This window comes from Mirounga leonina, unplaced genomic scaffold, assembly GCF_011800145.1.
Source record: "Mirounga leonina isolate KUSES-001 unplaced genomic scaffold, KU_Mleo_1.0 Mir_481, whole genome shotgun sequence".
NCBI lineage: Eukaryota > Metazoa > Chordata > Mammalia > Carnivora > Phocidae > Mirounga > Mirounga leonina.
Genome location: NW_023270773.1, coordinates 2680398 through 2704061, shown reverse-complemented (window position 1 = coordinate 2704061; position 23664 = coordinate 2680398). Strand labels below are relative to the sequence as shown.

At 51.4% G+C, this 23664-nt stretch overlaps 1 protein-coding gene across 3 annotated transcripts in view; it reads right to left on the bottom strand.

Annotated features, from left to right (window-relative positions):
- CABIN1 (calcineurin binding protein 1) overlaps positions 1-23664 on the bottom strand; it is a 155907-nt gene that overhangs the window by 116281 nt on the left and 15962 nt on the right. For 2 of the 3 annotated variants that reach the window (XM_034989237.1, XM_034989239.1), the window contains exons 2-14: positions 21320-21396; positions 20487-20579; positions 19241-19354; positions 16034-16168; positions 14761-14941; positions 11208-11337; positions 9396-9545; positions 6376-6662; positions 5221-5389; positions 2973-3109; positions 2200-2417; positions 828-906; positions 49-236 (exon numbers count right to left, since the gene is read on the bottom strand). In XM_034989237.1, coding sequence (XP_034845128.1) covers positions 49-236; positions 828-906; positions 2200-2417; positions 2973-3109; positions 5221-5389; positions 6376-6662; positions 9396-9545; positions 11208-11337; positions 14761-14941; positions 16034-16168; positions 19241-19354; positions 20487-20579; positions 21320-21322 — 1884 coding nt within the window. In that variant the 5' untranslated portion in view covers positions 21323-21396. The remainder of the gene's footprint in view (positions 1-48; positions 237-827; positions 907-2199; positions 2418-2972; positions 3110-5220; positions 5390-6375; positions 6663-9395; positions 9546-11207; positions 11338-14760; positions 14942-16033; positions 16169-19240; positions 19355-20486; positions 20580-21319; positions 21397-23664) is intronic. The other variant, XM_034989238.1, reaches the window with a different exon arrangement.

The following is a 23664-nucleotide window of genomic DNA, read 5'->3' as shown; positions in this document are numbered from 1 at the left end:
TCTCTTCCCTCCCTTTGGGTGCCAGGGAATGCTGACCACAGAACCAACCTGCAGTGCCAGGAACCGAGCCTTCAACCAATAAACGCGGACCACAAATTCTAGCCAGCCATCCTCAAACAGGTCCCGCTGGGATGAGGCAAATGACAGCTGCAGAAGGTCTCCCAGGAAGTGGGTTCCAGGGAAATCAGGCCCAAACCTGCCATTCACCACACCAGCAGGGCAGTTCCGAGGAGACACTGAAAACCATTCAGGCCAGAACAAGTCAACTTCATGTACACATTCCAAACACCCTTCTGCTCCCTAGAGGTTGCCCTTAGCCCTCACCATACTTGCTTTAGTGTCCAGGAGTACCCTGAGCCCCTTGGAGCCTTATAGCCCCTCAAATGGCAAGCATCAGAGAAGTCAGACAAACCAGACAGAGGATGCAGAGACCCCAAGGGTCCTCTTTTTACATACTGAACTTTGTTCACCAGGTAGTGGTTTAAAAGTCAGAATGATTCACATCACCTAGGAAAACTATTGGGACACATAAAGTGTCAGGTGATAACTTGAGAAATCTGAGATCCTACTTCCTTCAATCCTGAATAACAGAAAAAGCAGGTAGGTGGCTCCCTCTGGGGGCTCAGCTATAACTAACTACTTCTTAAGTGTCTAAAGGACTTCTTTGGGACCCTGGATTTTCCCTAGGCCAACAAGCCAACCCAGGAAATGTGCCCACTGCAGGTGTAAGTCTGAATTCCATGACTCAGCCTCCCCACTCCTGTTTCCTCCTGGCTGCTGAGGGTTGAGAAAATTACTCCTACCACAGAATACAGAATGCTTCCTACCTGCAGAACTTCTGCCCTTGGTCAGCAGCCATTGGTCCAACTGGAGCTCCATGCAAGAGAGAGACATCAGCATCATATCCTGTAGGACAGGCACCAGAAGGTCAGGAATGAAGCCACAAAGAGGCATCAAAGGGTGAGGCATGGGGCGAAATGAAACTAAAACTTACTTTGATAAAGATATAATTCTTTCTTCAACCTACTTTCCATTTTATAATCAATGGCTATTTGCCAGGACATAAAAAGAAGCACATGGATCTACACTGGGACAAGACCTGGGAGGAGCCGGAGACCTGTCTTCAGTCCTGAGGGACTGTCCTCTGGAAGAGGCAGCTCTGTCACCTGCCGAATGCCAGGCCAGATGCTGCACCCATACCACAGCGCTCAAGCCTTCGAAGTGGCTGGGTCAGGCATCACCTCCAGAGTCACAAGGAAGCTGAGGTTCAGCAATAAGGAGGCACTTGCCAAGTGGGCAAAGCTGAGAAATCACCAACCTAGCTTGTCTGGAGACCAAAGCCACTCCACACCAGCCCTGGGGGAGCAGGCCTAATGGGCAGCAGCTGGCAGGGTGCAGTCCCTGAGCTGTCCCTGTGGAGGGGGCACGGACTCACATGGCCCTCAGGACCTGCCAAACCCCCTGAGCCCCCAGCCAGAAAGACCACCCAGATGGGCTCTAAAGGCTCCCAGGGCACCCTCGCGGGCATCCAGCCTTCCTCCTGTAACAGGAGAAGGGGACCAGAGCACCCAGTGTTCCCTTGAGCCTCAGGAAACCCCGAGGGGAGGAGCCTGGGGTGCGGAGTGCAGTCAGCGTGTAGGCTGAGCATGGGCCAGCCCCCTACTGACAGTGGGCCCCACCACTTCCCTAAGCAACCTATTTAGCCTCTGCATTTCTATCTTCTCACCCGCTAAAAAGATTGGTAACAGTCCCTGGCACCTGGAACACAGCCGAATGTTTCACTTCCACCCACTCTCTCCACTGGCTTTCCTCCATCTCAGGAAGCCACCCCACCACCAGCCCTGGTGCCTGAGCTAGCCCCAGAAGCCCTGTCCACCATCTCATTCCCGCACCTCCGCTTACAGCTCATCCTGTCAGCTCTACCTCCAGAACTTTCCACTCTACTGCCACCGTCGCTCACCTGGCAACAGCCTTCTAATGGCCCCGTGCCCACTCTCACCTCCGATTACAGCCTCCACTCAGCCACCAGGGATCTCTCTAGACACAAACCAGGCCCCGTAACTCCCCAGAGGCCCAGGTCCTAGGCCCACAAATGGATGCAGCCAAGTAGGCTCAATGTGACAGCAAGCCCATACCCACAGAAGGTCCATGTGCCCAGCCCCTGACCCCAGCCCTCCAGAGGCCCCCCGCCCACCTGACCTTGATGTGCTTGTTGCTGCAGTCCCTCAGCAGCGGGTTGGGCAGGCTGGTGCTGTGCCTCCTCCAGCTGTGATAGATGCTGAGCACAACCTCCGCCAGGCCCGGTGGCCACCTCAGCAGGAACTTATGGCCCATGCTCTTCAGGTAGCGCATCATCAGCTCCAGGATGCCCCCGTTGGTCAGGTTCTCCAACAGGAATGCATGTACATCCTGCTTCTCTGCCCGAGGAGGGAGAAACAACGGACTTGAATGAAGGACCTTCCACGCCAGGGTCTCCCATTTTCATTGGGAGAAGAGAGAGGCAGGGGTGGGGCAGGGCAGGGGCAGAAACAGGAGAGCACCTATGTCCTCCCATGTGGTGGTGGTGAGGCCAGGCCACTGGGCCCCAACCCTAGCTCCATGCCCTCACCGGCTGTGAGTGAACCGCTCTGAACCTCCAGCTCTGAGGTAGGTACTGAAGGGCCAACCTACCTGCGCTGCCTCATGATGCGCACTCGATAGCTGGGTCATGTGCATCTGACTTGCAAAGCCAGGCCCCTGGCTTCGGCCTGAAGCACACGTCCTTCACGGAGCACAGTCAAGTATGAGCCTAGACATGTCAACAGACCTCCCAGCTGACTATGGAGCTCAGGCCCAAGACAAATCCAGGCAAACCCCTGACATGCTTTAAAGATCACCCCAGAACTATTTTCCCAGAACAAAACCTAAGCAGGCTATAGGATAACGGGAGGAAGAATTCCCAACACGGAATGATCAAGTTGCTCAATTCCTACCAGATTCCATGAACGTAGCTGAGTCGTATGACAGTCGGTGAGGACCGGTGCTCGGGAAACTTTGCAGTTTGGCTTCTGACTGGACTTCGTAAGTATTAAAGGGATCATCTTCCTCCTCCGGGTCCAGCTTTCTTAGCCTGCATGGAACACACCAAAATCACAAAAGCCATACCAACACATTCTGACACGAGCACTTGAATTCTTCCAATTAGAAAAATGAAAGAGCAAGACAGAAGAAGATGCCAATCAGCGAGCAGATGGAGGGGTCCAAAATCCAGGCCTCTGGGAGGCTCTGCCTCTTTCCATGCCTTTCCAAGCTGGCATCTAATCTATACCCTCACTCATTCATTCATTCCACCAACAGGACTTGTTGATTACTGAGCATGTGTCAGGCACTAGAATTCAGCTGTGAGTGTGGCAAACCCTGCCCGCAGTAAGCTTACCTTCTAAATGGGAGACAGACAATAAACAGAAACACAGAAACAAAGAGCCCAAATGAGGACCAACCACCACAGAGTGCTTAAAACAGAGGGTCACAGGGGACATCTTTGGAGAGCTGAATCAGGAAGGCCTCTCAGAGGGGATAATGCCCATGCTGACAATGGAGGAGGAAAAGGGGCTGGCCGTGCAAAGAAGCAGGACAGGGACAGGTGGAGAGGCACAGGCCAGAAGAGCACCAGGTATGTTCTAAGACCTGAGGGGAGCCCAGCAAGCAAGAAGAAAGTGGAGTGAGTGGAGTATGGGGGCATAGACGGCCATAGATTGGCATCTTCCATGGCTCCCCACAAAGCCCTGGGCCTGGGGAGGAACATTCTTTCAAGCACCTCCCAAGGACCACATTTTGGCCATCCTGTAGCTTCCCCTCAACCAAGGAGCCCTGGGGCATAAACACATAAAACAGGCACTCTTTGATGGCTTCATTTTTTATGCACACACACTGCCAGGGTGACTACTCTGGGCAAGTTCTCACATTGCTCCTGCCTGGCCATTCGAAGAAGCAGACATGGAAACCAACAATTAAAATAAAGATAAGGAAGGTAGAAAACATTCCACATGAAGAGGGCAAGAGGGGTGCCTGGCTGGCTCAGTGGATAGAGCATGAAACTCTTGATCTCGGGGCTGTAAATTCAAGCCCCACATTGGATATAGAGATTACTTTTAAAAAAATTTTTAGGGGGAAAAAATATTTTTAGGGGTGCCTGGGTGGCTCAGTCGGTTCATGTGTGCCTTTGGCTCAGGTCATGATCCTGGGATCCTGGGATCGAGCCCCATGGGGGCGGGGGGGTCCCTACTCAGAGGAGAGCCTGCTTCTCCCTTTCCCTCTGCCACTCCCTTGGCTTGTTCTCCCTCCCCCCGCCCGTCAAACAAATACATAAAATCTTTAAAAAAATGCATACTGAACACACATGGTTACCTTCCAAACTCCACTCCAGAAACTGTGAAGGGATAAAAAGGTACAGGGGATAGGAGAGGAAGCCCCAGCAGACAAGAAATGTGTACACCAAATGTCAGATGGCAGCAAGATGATGAAGCAGCAGAAACAGAACTGCTCTCTTCACTCAGCTAAGGGCAGGGGAGGAGGCATGAAGAAGCCCATGCACTGCCATCATAAACAATGGGCCCTGGAGCCTCTGAGGAGCTGGGGAGGCAAGGACAAAAAGCAAGAGCACTGGTGAAAACTGACTTAAGGAGCACGGGCACCCAGGCCCCTCCCAGCTAGGGGCAGCCTGGACTCTTCTCCTCCTGGACTCTTCTCTGAGAACATTAAGAACTGGTGAAATCAAGGGAGGATTTCTAAGCCTGTCCTCCTCCTCCTCAGAATTTGAGGGAACCCTACTGAGAAACCAAGCATGCACACTCTTCCTGAAAGTGGAATGGGTGCTCCCTTCTCTGGAGTTTCCCAGAGTCTGCACCCAAGAAGCAGCAGCCCTAGGCCTCCCAGCAAGTGGATGTCTATGTGTGCATGAGGACATGAGTGGCCTCCAGCTCGGTGATCCATCCATCTCCTGAGGGCCCAGGGAGTATTTGGTTCTCTGAAAGATGTGTAAGTCATGGTTCCTGCCTTCAGGAAGTTCAGAGGAAAGAGAAGTGAGATCTGTGCTTTAGCCATTGGCACAAATGTTATGGGAAAACAAAGGAGGTGCCCAGAGGAGGGGGAGGCAATGGAAAGAGAAACTTTATCAGTGGTATAGGCTGAAAGTTTGTAGGTTTGCCTATTTTCACAAATGAGAAAAAGTGTGCATGGTACCTGGATGGCAAGAACTTCATCAGAAGCTCCTGGAAATCTACCTTCTCTTCTTTCTTGCACTTGGTGTTTCGGACACGGGCAGACCGCCGCTTTGCTGTCTCTCCACTGTCTTCTGCAATCTTCTTCCGCTTTACTCCTTTCTTGGATTTATCTCCCCCAGAAACATCACCTTCACAAAGAGTGCAAACTGAAATCTTACAAGGGGCAGGGGTAAGAAAATGCACCACACAGGAACATCAGTGCCCCTAATTTTCTAACTCTACCAGTATGTTTCATCTTTATCTCTGATGTTCAAGAAACCTCCCAACTTTTCTTTAACAAGAGTCCTGAGTAAAGTTAATTTCAAACTCAAATCACTTCAAATTCCCAGAACCCATAAGCCAGATGTGAAGATTACTCTCCACGGCTACAGAACACCAGGGGCTCCAGCAGTCCCTCCCCCCAGCCCCCCCACCGCTGGCCGTGAGAGCCTCTGGGGCCTCGGTGCGTGTACTTGGGACACAACCAAGCCAGTGGCAGCGACACTGACTCTGCCCACCACCCAGGACCTTCTGAGCACCCACTGACAGGACGTGAGCAAGAGAATCATGAGAATTACAGAGAGAGCAGAGGAGGGTCACATATGATCAAGCAAAAAAGTTAGAACAACCACGTATATGTTCATTCAGAAACTCGTTTAACGGCCAGGTAGCCTTTTTTTCAGGGACACAGAAACCAAGAAAAGGCTTGGGAACTGCTGTCTGAAATTTTTTTTACAATTTGATTGATAGTAAAAATCAATAAAACCACTAAAAAATATACTACCACATATAGTGGTCCACTTTGCCGGCTTTCTTAAGGTCAAACAACTCAGCGTCAGCGCACAGCACAGCAGGACCAGCAGAGGGCCCCGCCAGCTCCCACGTTCCCAGTGAAAAGGGCCACCCTTCTGCCAGGACTTCGCAGCCAGGAGTTTAGCAGTCCCAAGAAGCTGTGGTTCTGAGGGTCAGAGCTTCATTGCTGAAGCGGCCCCTGACCAGCCGCAGCCCCGGGCGTAGGCTCAGCCTCCCCTGCAGAGCTGGGGGGCCCCCACTTAAACCTTGGGCCAGAAGCTGCAGCAAGACCCATCCCTCCAGGGAGGCCTCCCCCAGAGCTGACCCCAGGAGGGCTCCTCACCTGCAGGGACGCCAGTCTCCAGCAGGCTGGGACTGTGCAGCGGGAAGCTGGCCGCAGCCACGGGGGCATAGGAGAGCACAGATTCTGCCACAGCCACGGCCGGGTTGGCGGGGACAGGGCTTGGCTGGATCACGCTGACAGGGGCCACCACCACAGAAGACACCAGAGGCTGGCTGGGGTCCCGGTAGTCGGACAGGTCAATCCTCTTGCCAAGGCTGGGCCGCAAGGGCTCACAGGTGGTGAGGTGGTTGTACATGGCCAGCAAACTCTCTCCCAGGCACTTCCAGCTGCAAAGAGAGGGTCACCGCACCTGGTCAGCACCCAGCATTGGGTGCTCCAAGCACAGGGCCAGCTGGCCTGCGGAGAGGCAGCGGCAACGGCCCCACGGCTGCCATCCATGAGGGCAGGCAGGAGCGCTCCTGGTTTTGTTGTCATGGGTATGGACAAAATCCTGAGTCTAACACCACTTAGGTGGAACAGACCAAGCAGGAGCACAAGCCTCACCCTGGCCCAGGCACCTTCAGACTCCACCAGGCGGGCATGAAAACCACTGACACACTTCAAAAGCTCCTTCCCTACAAAGCTGAATTTTTCAATCATCACCAAGTCCATTGTGTGTTTTACTGCATGCTATGTTGTATGCCGCGTGATATGTGTTGTGTCACTTGTGTGTTTTATTGGGGTGCAGTGTGTTATGTTGTAGAGTGTCTCTTGTTTCCCATTTTATGTTGTGTTATATGTTGTGCTGTGGTATGATATGGTGTGGTATGATATATCCATCCACCCATCTCTGAATGTCTTCCCATGCTCTCAGGCTAAAACTACACCCTCAGCCTCATGGGTGCTGCATGGCCTGACCTAGCCAACTGACCCAGCCTCATCTCACACCCCACCCTCACCCCGACCCTCCCACCATGATAGCTTTCTTTCAGTTCTGCAAACAAAATCAGACCCCTGCATACCACAGGACCTTTGCACAAGCTTCTCTCTGCCCCAAAACGAGGCCCTCACCCCCATCCCAGCCTCTCTGCCTGGTCAATGTCACTCCTCTGTCAGACTCTAGCTCCAGTACCTAAGCCTTCCCTGACCCCCAAAGCAGTGCCAACCCCATTATGAGCTCCCCCCAAGGCGCTGTGCTCCTCTCCTCAAAGGGCTCATCAGCTTGGGGCATGTGCCTTTTCTTCTGGGTGACTGACTACCCCTCAGATCATCCTCAAAGAGGGACGTGCCCACCATGCTGAGTTGGCAGTACAGGGCACAGTGCCTGGCATGAAGCTGGCATCCAGTAAATGCTGAGGAAAGAATGAAAACGGAAGGTGTTCTAAAATCCAGAATCTAACCAAATGGAGGCTCCTGAGACTGGAAGGGATCTCCTACCTGTTCTTTCCCTGTCTTCAGTAAAGGCTACATGCACACGGGAAGAATTTGCTCACAGCTGGGTTATGTCTAATGCCTTAAGTACACAATTTCATTTACTCGTGCCTTGTCTAGTAGGCACTGACTAGACCAAGAGGTGGCAAACCGTGGCCCACAGCCTGTTTTATACAGCCCACAAGCTAAGAGCCAGCTAAAGGGTTGTTACACACACACACAACACACACCCTGAGGAGAATATACAACAGAGATGGTACCTGGCCCACAAAGCCTAAAGCATTTACCACCTGGTCATTTGCGGGAGAAGTGTGCCAAGCCCTACGATAGATTGTGGTTATTTTAAAAGCCCGACCCCTTCCCTCCCAGGGAGGGACTCCACACTCTTCCTCTAGTAACCCAATCCCAGACTTCACTCCAGCCAAGCCCATCTCCTTCATGCTTCCCTTTGGCCTTCCCCCTGCATGAGGGTGGCCGTGACACCAGTTCACAGCTTCTCTAGTCCTATTACCAGGACCCTCTCCAGCCCTCTCCAGCATTCTCAGGCCTTCCCCTCCTTCGCTGTAAAGGGAGGCACTCAGGGCTCTTCCCAAACTCCCAACGTCCCAGCTAGGGAGCCCACACTCAGACAGGATGGGGCTCCTGACCCAGCTGACCAAATAATGGGAAGGGCAACTAACAAGAGTCTGAGAGTAGCCCCAACTTCCTGACCATGTCAGGGTCCGGGCAGGAGACATTCCTGGGACACTCAACATGTGGAAACACACAGGCAGTTGTACCATGGATCAAATGCCAGCCCCTCCTGAGTGCGTGCAGAAACGCTGGTTCTGTGCTGGCCCCCAGCGGTTCTATTTCACTATCACAACAACTCTGTAAGAGATGGTTGCTCTCCTTGCTTTTAGAAGTGGCAAGTAGCATCCCAGGGTCACCCACTTAGGGGTGCCAGGACTGGCCCCAGGCCTGTCTGATCCATGGTGGGAGCCCCAGACCACTATGGGACAACACCTCTGAGTATGAGAACACTGCTGTCAAGGCATGCTAAATTTAAAGATTCAAGATTCAAAGTCAGAATTTTAAAAAACAAAAACTACACACCAGATCTCACTAAGGGGCTGAATGACCCCAACTCTGGGAGGCTGCCAATACCCGTTTTCCCTTCCCTGGGGGGCCTCTCACACACTGTGGGACTCACAAGGGCTATGAGGAGGCCCATTCTCCAGGGCATCCTGCGTGGCCCCAGAGGGACAGCAGGCGCTCAAGAGCCATGGAACCCACACCTGGGATCAACTCCAGACTCTCCATTCACCATCTGACTGCTCTGAACCCCGTTTCCACCAGTCCAGTGTATAGCAAACGTTACTTTCCTTTTCCCCTCTGGGAAGGGCAGACTGAGAGGGGGCTTGCAGGGATGTGGCAGGTGGCTGTCATCAAGAACGGCAAGAGCAAAGAGAGACTTCAACTGGGCGTACTTGGGAGAGGCCTGGCCTGCCTCTTGGCGGCCAATAAGTGCATGCACGCCTCTAGGTGTCTGTCTAGCATGCACCCGACCCCCACTCACACCATCAGCGCAGGGGTAGGCCTCAGGGCCTCTCCCTCCTGCGCAGGGCCCACCAGCTGACCCAGCACCCCCACAGACCCGGATGACCTACGTGAAGAAGGGGATGGGCTGCACCAGTTTCAGGTCTGGCTCCTTCTCCCGCATGGTCAGCGCTTGTCGCTTCTTCCGCAGCCCCAGGGCCTCCTCTACAATGGCCTGCGTCTCAGCTGCGCTCACCGACACATCATGGATTGACATGTCACTAAAGCGTGTAAGACAGAGAGAAATTACAATGTTACAAACTAGAGCAGAGGCTGAAATTTTACAGACAGGGATGCAGTTAATACCCTTTAATCTGTATTAATTCTTCCTACAAATAAAATAACCCCTTGAGTCTGGCCTCTAAGGGCAGTAATTAGCATTCTTTTTTTTTTTTTTAAAGATTTTATTTATTTATTTGAGAGAGAGAGAATGAGAGACAGAGAGCATGAGAGGGAGGAGGGTCAGAGGGAGAAGCAGACTCCTTGCCGAGCAGGGAGCCCGATGCGGGACTCGATCCCAGGACTCCAGGATCATGACCTGAGCCGAAGGCAGTCGCCTAACCAACTGAGCCACCCAGGCGCCCAGTAATTAGCATTCTTAATACCCACATACAATACAAGTGACTAATACCCTTTGTTCCCTCTACAATTCAAAATTGAGCAAAGGGTTTTCATATGTATTAACAATATCACAGTAATGTCCGAAAAGCCACAGAAAAATAAAACCTTGTTCTCAATTATTTACAGAGAACTGTAAAAGAATGTAACTTTCCCATCCTGCCCAGCCCAAAAGTCATCAGACTACCGAAGCTCACCAAAGTCCCTGGTATAGCCAAACTACAGAAAGGGCAGGGGCTGTGAGGCCTCAGGTGCCCTCACACAGACACACGTCCACCTGAGGCAGGCCCGGCAATACCTGCAGGCTCTCCTGCCCGGCTGTCCTGACGCCTCTCAGCAGGGCTCTACCACAAAGCCATTTGCTTACAGATTTACTTTTCCCTTTTATCTCTCTCTCTTAAGATGGTTAGTACCATCAGGACAGATATGAACAAGAAATACAGTCTTATGAGGGATAGACACAGAGATAAATAACCACTAACCCCTCACCAGCTGAGTTGCAGGGGCCAGGGGCCAGGGACCAGAGGATGAAGGAGTTGGTTCATTGGGAGGGTTGAGGGAGGGACGCAGCCAGAGTTTGGAAAGCTGCCCAGAGGTGACCTGGGAGCTGGAACTTGAAGAAGGAGCAATGGCATGACAGGTGGAGAGGTGGGAAGTTGGCCTTCCAGGTGAAGGCATGAGGGAGCCAAGGCACAGGGACAGGATAGGGCACAACTGGGCCAGGCCTGGAATCTGTCAGGGACCTAGGGCAGTCTTCTCCTGGGGCAGGGAGAAATAGGAGGCAAGGAGAAGAACTAAGGGGGTCAGACTGTAAAGGACCTCCTGGGTGATGCTCTGAGCATGAGCTTTGTCCTGGAGGCAAGGCAGGGTGTCAAGGTCATATCTAGGACAGTGAACTTGGGAAGCACCTGGGAGCAAAGCCCTGGAAAGGGAAACGGTGGGTAGCGGGCAGATAAGGTATACAGCAAGCTACCACAAGCACCCAGAGGAGAGCTGGTGAATGCCAAGAGCCAGCAGGGCAGTGGGAAAGGCGGGCAGCAGAGAGCCAAGGAGGCACCGCCGTGATTAGGCACACAGGCGAGTAATAGGCAAAGCAGGATCAAAGCCAGGTGAGGGGGTGCAGTGGGGGATGAAGTGCAGGGGCTCAACTGCCAGGGAGTCAGGACCTGAGAGAAGGAGGTGCACACGCCTCCTGCCATCCACCAGCCACACACTGTTGGGGGAGAGGGGAGTGCAGAACCAGCACAGGAAGAGGCAGAACCCACCATTTAAGGAACATTCGGAGGGAGTCCTTCCGGAGACAAGGCTGTTCTTCAAAGATCTTTTCCTTGAGAACCAGTCCTTTGCTGTACCGGCAGTCCTTCTCCAAAGCTTTGCAGATGAAGTACAGACATGCTGGTAAGGAAAGAAATGATATGATATCTGAGTGTGCATCCCAACCTCTGGCCTTGCCAGTTAACACCAAGAAAACGTCCCTACTCTGGAATCAAAGAAATGTTGGCAAACAATAACGGGATGCTGAAAATACCCCTACTCACAGCAGATGAGGCAAAGCCAAATGCTGATGGGCAAGGACAGACTGTATGATGACCTTAACAGAGAGCCGCGCGTATTACACACAGACCCTTAGCCCAACAATCCACTTCTAGGAATTGCTGCAAAAACCTACAGGCCCACAGTGATTGGCTATTGGCTAATTGGAAAAGAGCCTTCAAAAAATCAGGAAAGCACTCAGCACCACTAGGGGCGCCTGGTTAAGGAAAGCGTCCCCAATCCACACACTGGGTTGCTGAGGAGCTGCTGTACCAATGGTTGAGGGGTGTCTTCGCTGACCAGAAGGAAGGCCACAAGACAGCCTGGGAAAAAGGCAGGAAACAAACCAGCCACATGGTGTGACTCCATTTGTACACATAAAACTGGTTTCTGCTCCATTTGCTTATCTGCATTTTCCAATTTTCCTCCTTCTCTTTTTTTTTTTTAACTGTTCTTACCAAAAAAGTTATTGCCTGCAATTAAAGGCATGTACATCATTCATGTCAACAAGCCTTCTCAAATCAATGATCTGGAAAGCCTATCCTTCTCTAGCTCCTCCAGGAGTGGAGACAGTCACAGGCAAAGCAACACAAGAGAAAAACCGGGACGGCAAGGAGTCACGAAGCAGAGCTGCGATGTGAACTAGGAAAGTCTTTGGTATTTATAAGTGGGAATAGCCCCTGACAGACGTGACTGCCATAAATAAGTCTCCAGCAGGCCTGGCGCCACCAGGCCTCACCTGTGAATACACGGGGAAAACCAATACAGTGCAGCCAAGTACCAGCTCTGCTCCGACTGGGCACTGGGACCACTACCATGCCCTGCTCAGCTTCAGAGTCTGGGTGTAGATGGATTGCAAGCCACTGCTGTCAAGAATAACCAGACAAAGGAGGAGCCAGGGGTGAGGAGGAAGGAAAGGGAGAGCAGAAGCAGAGATGTGGGCATGGAAGCTCTGAGAGACAGAAGGAAGTAGTGTCCTCCTAGAGTGCCATAGAAGGAGAGAGCAGAAACCCATCACAAAGCTGCACAGTACGACGCTGTCCCCCGCAAGGCACATGAAGGCTGTGCAACCTATGCACAGGGAGGGTCTGGGTGGTCCCGGCAGAGCCCAGCAAGCTGCTGACCGAACAGATGCACAGACGACCCAGAGGCTCCTGCCCCACACAAACAAGAACACGGTTTCTCTGGGACCACAGCGGGACATGACAGTGGCCATCAGAGATGCCCAGAGAGAAACCCAGGGAGGCCCGGAGCACCTGGAGATGCCGGCTCCCAGCAGGCGTTTCGGCGGCGGTAGAGCTCACCGCACTAGCTGTACTACAGTGGCGCTCCCACAGACGCAGGGCCTGGGAAGTTCCAGAGGAACAAGAGGTGGTCAGCAGGCATCAACCCCAAGCACCACTGCCTACTCATCGCAAGTGAATAAAAGCCACTGGGAGTTGATTTAACATGCTGCTTTTACTTTGGGGTTTAAATGAGTGTCAGGTCTGGGACGCCTGGGTGGCTCAGTCAGTTAAGTGTCTGAGTCTTGACTTTTTGGCTCAGGTCTTGATCTGTGTCGTGAGTTCAAGCCTTGGTTTGGGCTCCACACTGGGCATGGGGTCTATAGTTACACACACACACACACACACACACACAGAAATCAATAAATGGTGTCAGGTCTTTCAGGGCGGGGCTCCCCCAGACAGAGCAGCCATTCAGCCCCCCAGGCCTGTTTGCCCCCAAGGACTTAAGTTTACCAAGTACAACTTCTCCTACCACGAGAGAGGGGTACAAAGAACTTAAACCCGGTGGCTGGGGAAAGAAAGGCAGAACACAAGACTGTCCACTTCAGGTGGCCCCCAAGCTGCCAGAAAAGCTTCCAAGAGGAGCCTAAACACCTCTCGAAGAAGGAGCTGTGAGAGTCCAAAGGGCACCTCACAAGCGCTATCACATTGTGCTGGTGGGCGTGAAAACTGGGGCAAGCAGAACAAGTGCCGTGTCCGCTGAAGGACACACACAGAGCATTCACAGCAGTGTTAGGCACGGACTCGACTCTGCAAACGACCCGATGTGCAAGCACAGAATGGTCCAATTGTGCAGACGCACATAACAGACAACACGGCAATAAAGAGGCCCGAGTGATGGCCCGGGTGCCCTCACAGATGGGAAGACCACAGCCCAGGGAGCCAGGTGAGAAGAGTACACGCTGCCACCTGATGCCACCTAGAGGAGCCTCGACAACAGGCAGAGCTCCTCTCTGGTGACAAAAGGGAGAAATCAAGATCACCTCCCGGGTGGGAATGATTGGAACGGGAGCGAAAGCAGCCTGCCTTCTGGGGCTCTAGAAATGTTCTGCATCTTGGACATGTTTCACATATACATATTGTGCACTCTACTGTGTGTGTGTGTGCTCCCTCAATTAAAAAGTAGTTGTGGAGAACCAGAGGTGGGGAAGCGTGAGCAGGGCCTAGTGCCTCTCTAAACACTCCACACTATTTGTCTTTAAAAAAGGGAAGGGAAGGAAAAAGCCTCTGCCAGTCAGTCTTCCAGGCCTAAACCTTTAAAATGATAGCAAGTGGTCATGGGCATGTCTGTCCTAAAAAGAGTAACTGGGCCCAGCCAGGGACAGTGCACCTTCACACACTGGACCAACCTGCAGCATACACAGTGGACAGAGCCCTGGGCTCCCACTCTGCTCAGTCCTGCTCCGAGCACTCCTGGAGAGCCTCCTTCCTCTCTGGCCTCAGAGGACACCCAGAGGAGGCTGACTCCTAGAACACCTAATCAGTGCCTGCTTCAGGACCAGCCCATGCAAGGGACAAAGGAATTCTCTGCAGAGCAGACAGAAAGGCTGGAGCCAAGGAGCTTGAGCAACTGGAGGGCAGGCTGGGGCTCCATCTGGCAGAGACCATTCTAGTAGCCCTGCTGCTTTACAAAGGAATGGACCCTAAGAGGTAGTGAGGTCCCCAGCACCAGAAGGAGTCAAGCTGCAACTGCTAGGCCATCTGTCAGCAAGTTATAGAAACGGGTTCTGGCGCAGGATGGCACAATGCAGGGATGAAATGAAATAAGCGAAGGGAAAACCACTCAGAGAGCATGCTACCTATCACCACAATGCACTCAAGAAAGCTCAACTGAGTGAGAAAGACACATGCGATAAAGCAGGAATGCAAAGCCATCTCCCTTCCTGACAGGCAGAAAGCACTTCAGTGCTAACCTGGCCTCCAACTTACCCAAGCTGCCCTCCCTCCTCTGTCCGCAAAACACGAACGCATGGGAGAAAGCCATCAAAGCCTGACTCACTTGTGTAATCGCTGAGGGTGTACAGGACAGTGATGAGGTTGTCCAAGCAGGGCCAGTGGTCAGGATTGCACCGCAGCCCTTCCTCAAAAGCATGGCGAGCCAGGGGGACCCGGATAAGCCTCAGGGCCACATGTCCGATTTTATACCAGAGGTTGACATCGGTGGAGTCCAGCATGACTGCCTGGAAGCAGCACAGAGAGCGCACACGCTCAGTTGGCTCTCTTGCTGAGCGGGTGCCCATGGTGATGGGAGGGGCAGAGCACCAACCTAGCCACCCAAACCACCCAGAAAAATGGCAAACACAAGTTACATGAACCAATTTATCGAATTCAGAACATCTTGACATAGTTTGTCACTCTGAACATCTGTACTCCTTACATATTTGATAAAGGAAGTGAAAATACCATTAAAAGCAAATGGGATTTGTAGGGTATTTTTGTGGGATTCAAAATTTTTCTTTAGGGGCGCCTGGGTGGCTCAGTCGTTAAGCGTCTGCCTTCGGCTCAGGTCATGATCCCAGGGTCCTGGGATCGAGTCCCCACATCGGGCTCCCTGCTCGGCGGGAAGCCTGCTTCTCCCTCTCCCACTTCCCCTGCTTGTGTTCCTGCTCTCGCTGTGTCTCTCTCTGTCAAATAAAATAAAATCTTTTAAAAAAAAAATTTATTTAATTTTAAATTATGGGATTCTAGGAAGATTATGGGCTCTGGAGACAGACCTCAGTTCACATCCCTGCTCCTATACTGACTGGCAGCATGATCCCGAGCCTCAGTCCCCCCACCATGAAAATGAAGATAAAGACACCTTCCCTGCAAGATGACGTACGGTTAGCGCATATGTGGAAAGGAGTCCGTGTGGTGTCTGGCACCACAGAGGTGCCCACAGAGACAGTGATGGTAACATAGAGATCATGGCAATACTGTTATGAGCAGGTACAGGGTGCCAGAGGTCAGGCTGTGTTCTTAGTACCAATTCATTCGGTTTTCACAACCGCCCTCTTTCTTACCATGCCCACTATAGTGGTGTAGACCTGGAGACCCAGAGAGAGTCAGCAACTAGCTGCAGCCACACGTGCCCTGAGTGGCAGAAGACCAACGCACATGCAGGCCCCTGCTCTCTCTGAACGCACTGCTGTCAGCTGATAAGGGTCTCAGGGACCACAGCTTGGTGATGCACCACTACAAATTCTTTTTAGCCAAGAAGACCACAACCTCACCCCCTCCACCAAGAGCTTTCAAAAATCCCAAGAGGCTAATAAACATTGCCAAAACCACACCTCCAAGTAGAATTCCATCGCGGTCTCCAGGTCCTCTCGCTGGGCTGCCAGCTGGGCCAAGTTCTTATATGTGGAATATTTCAGCATCAGCCCAGGGTGCTTCAACCCTTCTTTCTCATCACCAGACGAAACTGCCTGTGAACAAAAACAGAGGTCAAGAGTGACACCTAGGCCCTGAAGCCTCAGCAGGCAGTCAGCAGGACACCTGGCTTCCCAGCTGGCCTCTGCTGCAGAGGCCCTTGGCCCAGTCCAGTGCCACCCTCCATTGGAAAATGAAAGCTCTACACTAGATGTTCTTGGGGGACACCTCCAGCTCCGAGCAGACAGAGAAGGAAAGCTAGATCACCACAAGGCAGTTTGCAGATAGTCTCGGCACCAAAAGAGACAGGGAATCCTCCCCATCGCTACGGCCATGCCTGAAAGGTCAAGCCTGGAGCCTGCAGCTCCCCGGCAGCAGGCCTTAAGAGGGAGGACAGGACAGGAGGAGGCCACCTGGGGGCAGCGGCAGGGTCTGGAGGTGGCCAGGCAGCCAACTTACACATCCCTACACATCCCACAGCAAGAAGAACATCAGATTAGGAATCAGGAGGCTGAGCTCCCAACTGTGTAACTCATCACGTAACTGTAGACAAGTTACTTTAAGAAGTTAGTGCCCTGACGACATCTGTATTACAAGGACAGTAAATCCTACCCTAAATATCAAAAGTGTGAGCCAGGGGCGCCTGGGTGGCTCAGGCGTTAAGTGTCTGCCTTCAGCTCAGGTCATGATCCCAGGGTCCTGGGATCGAGCCCCGCATCGGGATCCCTGCTCAGCAGGGAGCCTGCTTCTCCTTCTCCCACTCCCCCTGCTCGTGTTCCCTCTCTCACTGTCTCTCTCTCTGTCAAATAAATAAATAACATGCTTCATATAAAAAGTTATTTCACTACAGCTTTTATGAAAACTCTCAGAAAACCCTACCACTTCTAAGACACCACCAATGAGAAAAACTACTGCTCTAACCATGGGACAAAGTAAAACATTTTCTAACAGAAAAACTCGGCGGCACAAAGAAATTCTTTCCAGGGGCGGGTCCGTATCTCAGCCTTGTCCTGGGACAGGTCACATTCACATGACATTCTTCTTCATGATCAGAACAGATAAGACCTGGGGCGCCTGGGTGGCTCAGTCGTTAAGCGTCTCCTCTGCCTTCGGCTCAGGTCATGATCCCAGGGTCCTGGGATCGAGCCCCACATCGGGAAGCCTGCTTCTCCCTCTCCCACTCCCCGGCTTGTGTTCCCTCTCTCGCTGTGTCTCTCTCTGTCAAATAAATAAATAAAATCTTAAAAAAAAAAAAAAAAAAAAAGAACAGATAAGACCTGAGGACATGCAACCTTTAGGAAGCACCCCTTGACTAATCCAAGAAATCTACCCTAGCACTCTTATGGAATCCCAACAAGAAGACTAAAAAGCTCAAATCAAACCTCATTCCTTATTCCTTATTCCTTATTCCTCATTCCTGTCGTCTGGCTTATACTGCTGAAAGATCCCCAACAACAGGCTGACCACAGCTGGACACCAGGTACCTTCACCACTCCAAGTACAGAACTGTTCAAAATCTGGTGTGATCCCTTCAATAGAGGCTGCATGAGTCTACCTCGGAGACTAGTCAGCGTGCCTCCGCACATGACAGCAGAAGCTCTCATAACTAACCCCCACCCCACCAGCTGGTTTCAGCACCGTTCTCCACCCTCTGAGACAGACACGCTGACGCCCACGGAAGATGAAGGGCTCACCCCAACAAGCCACCCCAATGAAGCTATCCACTTCTTAGGAGTCAGCTGTGTTCCAGGGCCTGTTTATGCCAAGTGTTTGTGAGACTAGAACTACACAATTTAGTTTAATAGTAAGTATACCAGTGCAGATGAATGTGAAAATAAACTTTTCTGTACATTTTCTGTACTTTTCAACTGTTTACGATGACCATGTTTTACCTGTACAAGCCAAGGGGGAGAGTGCCACAGCAGTCTTTCAAGGCTGAGAGTGACAGAGAGAGAGGTGGACACACCTACGACTACAAAGCCGACCAGCATCCTTCCGATTTTGCTCTGCTCACCCACTCACACCTCTGAGGCCCGCTCCACCGTGGTGTGAGGGAACACCCCCTCCTCCTGAAACACACCCAGCCCCTGGCCTATGGCTGGAGCTCAGTAAAGTGGAATAAAGTCTTTTTCGTCTCTGGGCCCTCACTCACTTCCTACTAATGGGGGAGGGGCGGGTCACAATTCCCACAGTCCTAATTCCAAGGCACTATCACCAGCACCAGAGAATCCTGACATCCACAAGTGAGGGAAGGGATGGACTCCTGTAACCGACAAGGAGAACTCAGTTAGCATTCTGTCTCATCCGTGGTAAAAACTGTCCAGGGGTGGGGGCTTCAGACATAAGTGTCTGCCTTCCTAGAGGTGTAGGAGACTGCTCAACTGAAGGACCGCATTCCAGAAAATGCCCATGGATGGAGTCTGTCTGCTTCCTTATTGCATGTCTGTGTGGGGGGGTACTTAAAAACAAAAGCCTTTCCTCCTAATCAAACATAATTCTTCCTAAATCAATTTCAAGTTGAGACTCATTCTCAAACCTCCAGGCAACATCTCCAGGACCCAGCCAACTCAGGTTGAACTCACTTGCCACTAGCATGGCCCCCACGCTGGATCACTGGGTCCTGCCCTGCCTGCCCCTCTCTGCCATACCCTTACCCTATGCCCTCCATGGGCTCTGTGTTGCTCTTCCAGCCTTTTCTCTGAGCACCTACACAGGCTTCCTGAGTTCACGGGCTATCACCTCAACGGCATTTGCCAAGATGCATTGCCAACAATGAGGATCATTAAGTATCAGGAAACCATGGGTTCCTATCCTGGTTCTAATGCTTCACTAGTTGGGTGGCTCTGAGCTATCACAATGGTAAAATGGGGACAGTGGCCCCCACCTTCTCGGCAGAGTAGTTGTAAAGAGAATGTAACAAAATAGCCGACACAGAGCTCTTACTATATACCGAGAACCACTCTACATGCTTCACTGGATTCACTCAACCCTCACAGCAACCCAAGGAGGCTGACACTCTACAGGTGGGAAAGCTGAGGGGCAGAGAGAGGAAGTAACATGTCCAAGGTCACCCAGCCGAGAAGGGGAGGGCAGAGGGCAAGCCCATCACCTGGCCTGTGGTGCCTCACCTCTCGCAACAGGCGCGCCTCCAGGAGCTCATGGTAGGCCTTGGCTGACTCCTCAAACCGGTCATGTTTCTGGAGATCCAGGGCTTTGTGATACAAGGCAAAAGCCTCTGCTTCCTGTGAACCAAGACAGGAGATTACAAAGGTTTGTCTTTTTTAAGCCAAAAGTGTGTAACGGGAGGTACAGTCAAGGCCATATTAACTGACAACTGTAATGGAAACAGTCCTAACACTCCAACCTCCCAGGAGCTCATCACTGGGAGAAGAACCCCTCAAGAGTCCCCCAAGGAGACACGAGCAACATAGGCTCACATGAGTCTAACAGCAAAAAACACACTGGCCCAGGGACACAGGATCAGAGCAATGGCAAGGTTTTGAACTCAGCTGGCCTTTTCTGGGTGAAGCTGGGAGAGTGGCCACACCAGCCAGAATAACCCAGAGATTCCTAGACAATATGGATGGTTTCCATTGCTTTCTACCTGACACTCTGCCCTAGCCTGATCATTGCCCAGGGAGGGTGACAACCTCCTCCAGGACGGAGAGGCACTAGGCAGGCTGAGCCCCAGTGACATCCCTTGAGGACCAGGGACCGCTGACTAGTAGACTTTTGAGAGGGCTCCAGACTGCCTGTGTTTCTCCTGTGAAAGGGGAGGCACATGTTTATTCCAGGGAAAACAAAGATGGGGACAAGAAAGAAGCAAACCATTGCGATACTACGGCAGGACACGGGTACAGAGATGGGTGGAGAGATGGGTGGAGGGAAGAAGAGAGCCAGGCTGAAGTGGAAGTGATACCAGGCCTCATGGAAGAGATGAAAGACCGAGAATCTAGAGAGCTGAAGTTGAACCTGGCCCCTCACTGACCCTCAGTGAGACCCCCTCAAGACAGCTCCCATCAAGGGCCCCCTCACACTGGCACATGAGAGCAATGCACCAGGAAACCTCAAAGCACTGCCTACCATTAACACGCTACCATCCCTTGGGTGTGCCAACTCCTGAAGTGAGCACAAAGAATGGGCTGCACAGAAAGTGAGGCCCCACTGGACAAGTGGGCCCAGGGGCTGAACCGGCCCAAACAGTGCTCACAGAATACAGAATTTCTCTTCGGTGTGATCACCCCCAAGTGAAGGTGTAACATGAGAGGGAGAGCTAAAATCCTATTAAGTCTTGTGAATGCATTTAAAATGAGGTACCATCTACAGAAATGAAAAGCAAGGTCTACCTGCGAAGGAAGACCATGGATTACATACCTGGGCCTCCTTGGTCTGCGTTTTGTGACTTTTAAAGCTTCCTTCATGATCATCCTCAACTGTAGAGCTGGCATTTAAGGCTGCAATTCGAATCTAAAAACAGGGATTTGAGGGAAGAAAAAAGTTGCTTTTGAGATGTCACTTGTCTCTTTAACAACCTACAATGAATACAACTCTGCTCCAGCACATAATCTTGTAACTCGAACAGCTATGGCCTTCTCAGAATGTAATGAACAATAAAGGATCATCGAGGAGAAAAACAAAGACCAGAACATGTCCAGGGGGACCATAACAAGCTACTTGGGGAGCATGTCCTGGGTACTATCCACTGCAAAAGGAACACCCCCGCAATGCCAGACACAACAGAAGACCTAGACATTGAATAACAGACACCAACAAAACATGTTAACTTTGTACCTTTCTCGCAACTGTGACGAGGCCCGGCAAACCACTCCAACAGAAGGCCAAACATCCCTACCCTCAACTGTACCAACAGCTCTCCCAGGAGGAAGGCTGTCCCATACTTAGTGTCACCCAGGAAAAGGCCCCTCACCCCCAGGAGTGAAGTGACTAAAGAACAACTGACACCAGGGGCACTTGGGTGGCTCATCATTAAGCATCTGCCTTCGGCTCAGGTCATGATCCCAGGGTCCTGGGCTCCAGCCCTGCATCGGGCTCCCTGCCCCGCGGGAAGCCTGCTTCTCCCTCTCCCACTCCCCCTGCTTGTGTTCCCTCTCTCACTGTGTTTCTATCAAATAAATAAATAAAATCTTTAAAAAAAAAAAAAAAAAAGAACACTGACACCAGCAAAATAGGCAAGCACCGGTCCTTACCATACTCAGAGAGCTTCAGCGCTTCCACTGAACACCACTTCCCATCACTGGCAGGGGCTGTGCTGGTCCACAGTCTCCTAGACAGGGAACAGGAGAGACTGAGAAAGTGTCCAGGAAAATCCAGGAACGTCACAGTTCCAGGGGCCCATCACAAAGCAGTCCCCAAATCCAGGGGCCTACCCAGCTCTAAGCACATAGCCGGTGAGCAACTGCCTCAGGACGGCTGTGTGACCTGTCACCCAGGTCCTATGGCCAGAGCTTCTGCCCTAGCCAGGCAGACACCAGGCACCGGGGAGACAGAAGAGTGAGACCAACTCCTGCCCCCAGGGCTCACTGCTCAGCAGAGGAAAGAGACCTATTAACAGTTATTTTTTTCAAAAACTGAATGAAACAAAGAGAAACCCAGGCAACATCTATAGGTGGAAAACAATTCACTTGAAAGGATCCAGGACAGTGAGGGAGGCAGCCCTTGTGGTAAGCCCTGGGAAATAGACAGCACTGCAGTAGGGAGTGGTGAAACAAAGAGGTAGGGGGTGTGTGGTGTGATGGGGAAATGTGGACACACGCAGAAGCCAACACAGCCCATGGTCAGACCTTAGAGCAGAGACGGGCGTGGGGGATGGCAGAGTGCCGGGCCAGGGAACAGGGAACATCATCCTGTGGGCAACAGGGGAGCCACCGAGAGTTGTTGGGAAAACAAAATTTTAGAAATATAAAGGAAAAAGCATTAGAGGTAGGCAGACCAGTTTAAAGTCTGCAAAAAAAAGACAGGATTGGTGAGGATACGGAAAAATTAGAACTTCGTACGTTACTGATAGGAAGGCAAAGTGTGAGGCCGCTGTAGAAACTGGTCTGGTAGTTGCTCAAAATGTTAAACACGGAGTTACCGTAAGACCCAGAAGTCCCACTCCTAGGTATCTACCCGAGAGTAATGAAAACATATGTCCACACCAAACCTGGTTCAAGAATGTTCACAGAGCATTATTCATAACAGCTTCAAGGTGAAAACTTCTAGGTGAAGAACCTTCCTGGTTCTTTAGAAATTGTTCAATGCTAAAACTTCTTGTCAGTTTTGAAAAGCTGTTTTATTTTTATGTCTTAGGTAAAAATCCTTGTATGTACTGATATTTAAAAAAACAATTATTCTTCAGTCATAAAATAGACTAAAGTACTGAAACATGGATGAACCTTGATGCTAAATGAAAGAAGCCAGTCACAAAAGGCCACGTATTGTCTGATTCCATTTATTTATTTTTTTTTTAAGATTTTATTTATTTATTAGAGAGAGAATGAGAGACAGAGAGCATGAGAGTGAGGAGGGTCAGAGGGAGAAGCAGACTCCCTGCTGAGCAGGGAGCCCGATGCGGGACTCGATCCCGAGACTCCAGGATCATGACCCGAGCTGAAGGCAGTTGCTTAACCAACTGAGCCACCCAGGTGCCCCTGTCTGATTCCATTTATATGCAATGTCCAGAATAGGCAAATCTATCTAAACAGAAAGTAGATAGTGGGCTGCGGGAGAGGGACAAATGGGGAATGACTAGGGTTTCTTTCTAGGGTGATGAAAATGTTCTAAAATTGGTTGTGGTGATAGTTCCACAACTCTGTGAATACACTGAAAACCACTGACTTATACACCCCACACAGGTGAACTACAAGGTATGTGAATTACATGCTGTGTTAAACAAAGAGATGCCAGGAACCTGGATGGGCCAGTGGACAGAAGGGACACACTCCAGGGGACAGACTCATAGGACTCGGCACCTGGAGGGTGGAGGGAGCAGAGGGGTTCTGGAGAACACCAAGGGTTCTGGCCTGAAGGGCCGGAGCAGGGAGGGGGCACCTCCATCAAGGCAGATATGGCAGGAACAGTCAGAAAAAGTCCCATCTGAGAGGCTGGCAGAAGGCCCTGGAAGGGCCCAGCAGGCAGTGGGAGTGAGCCTGGGCAGACAGACTGAAGGCATGCTCCTCCAGGTAACATGAATTGACTGCTACTGTTTCCAACGGCACTGCAGCAATGATTTCTAGCATGGTTTCTAGCAAGGGCTCTGAGTTCTCCAAGGGTTCCTGAAAGAAAGGAAGTCCCGTCTTTTCACAGACAAGGAAGACTCAAACCTCCCCTAGGCTAATAGCTATTTTATCTCCTGGGTTCTACATCTAGGAAAAAAGAATGTTGCTGCCCAGTCTGGAAGCTGCTGCTTCACCATAAGTTATGCCATGATGAACACTGTGACCACCATACAATACAGAAAAAAAAGAGAGAGAAAAGTAGAAACTGTACGATTAAAACTCTGCATCTAGACTATCATTTAAAAAATACACATATCAACAGATGAATGGATAAA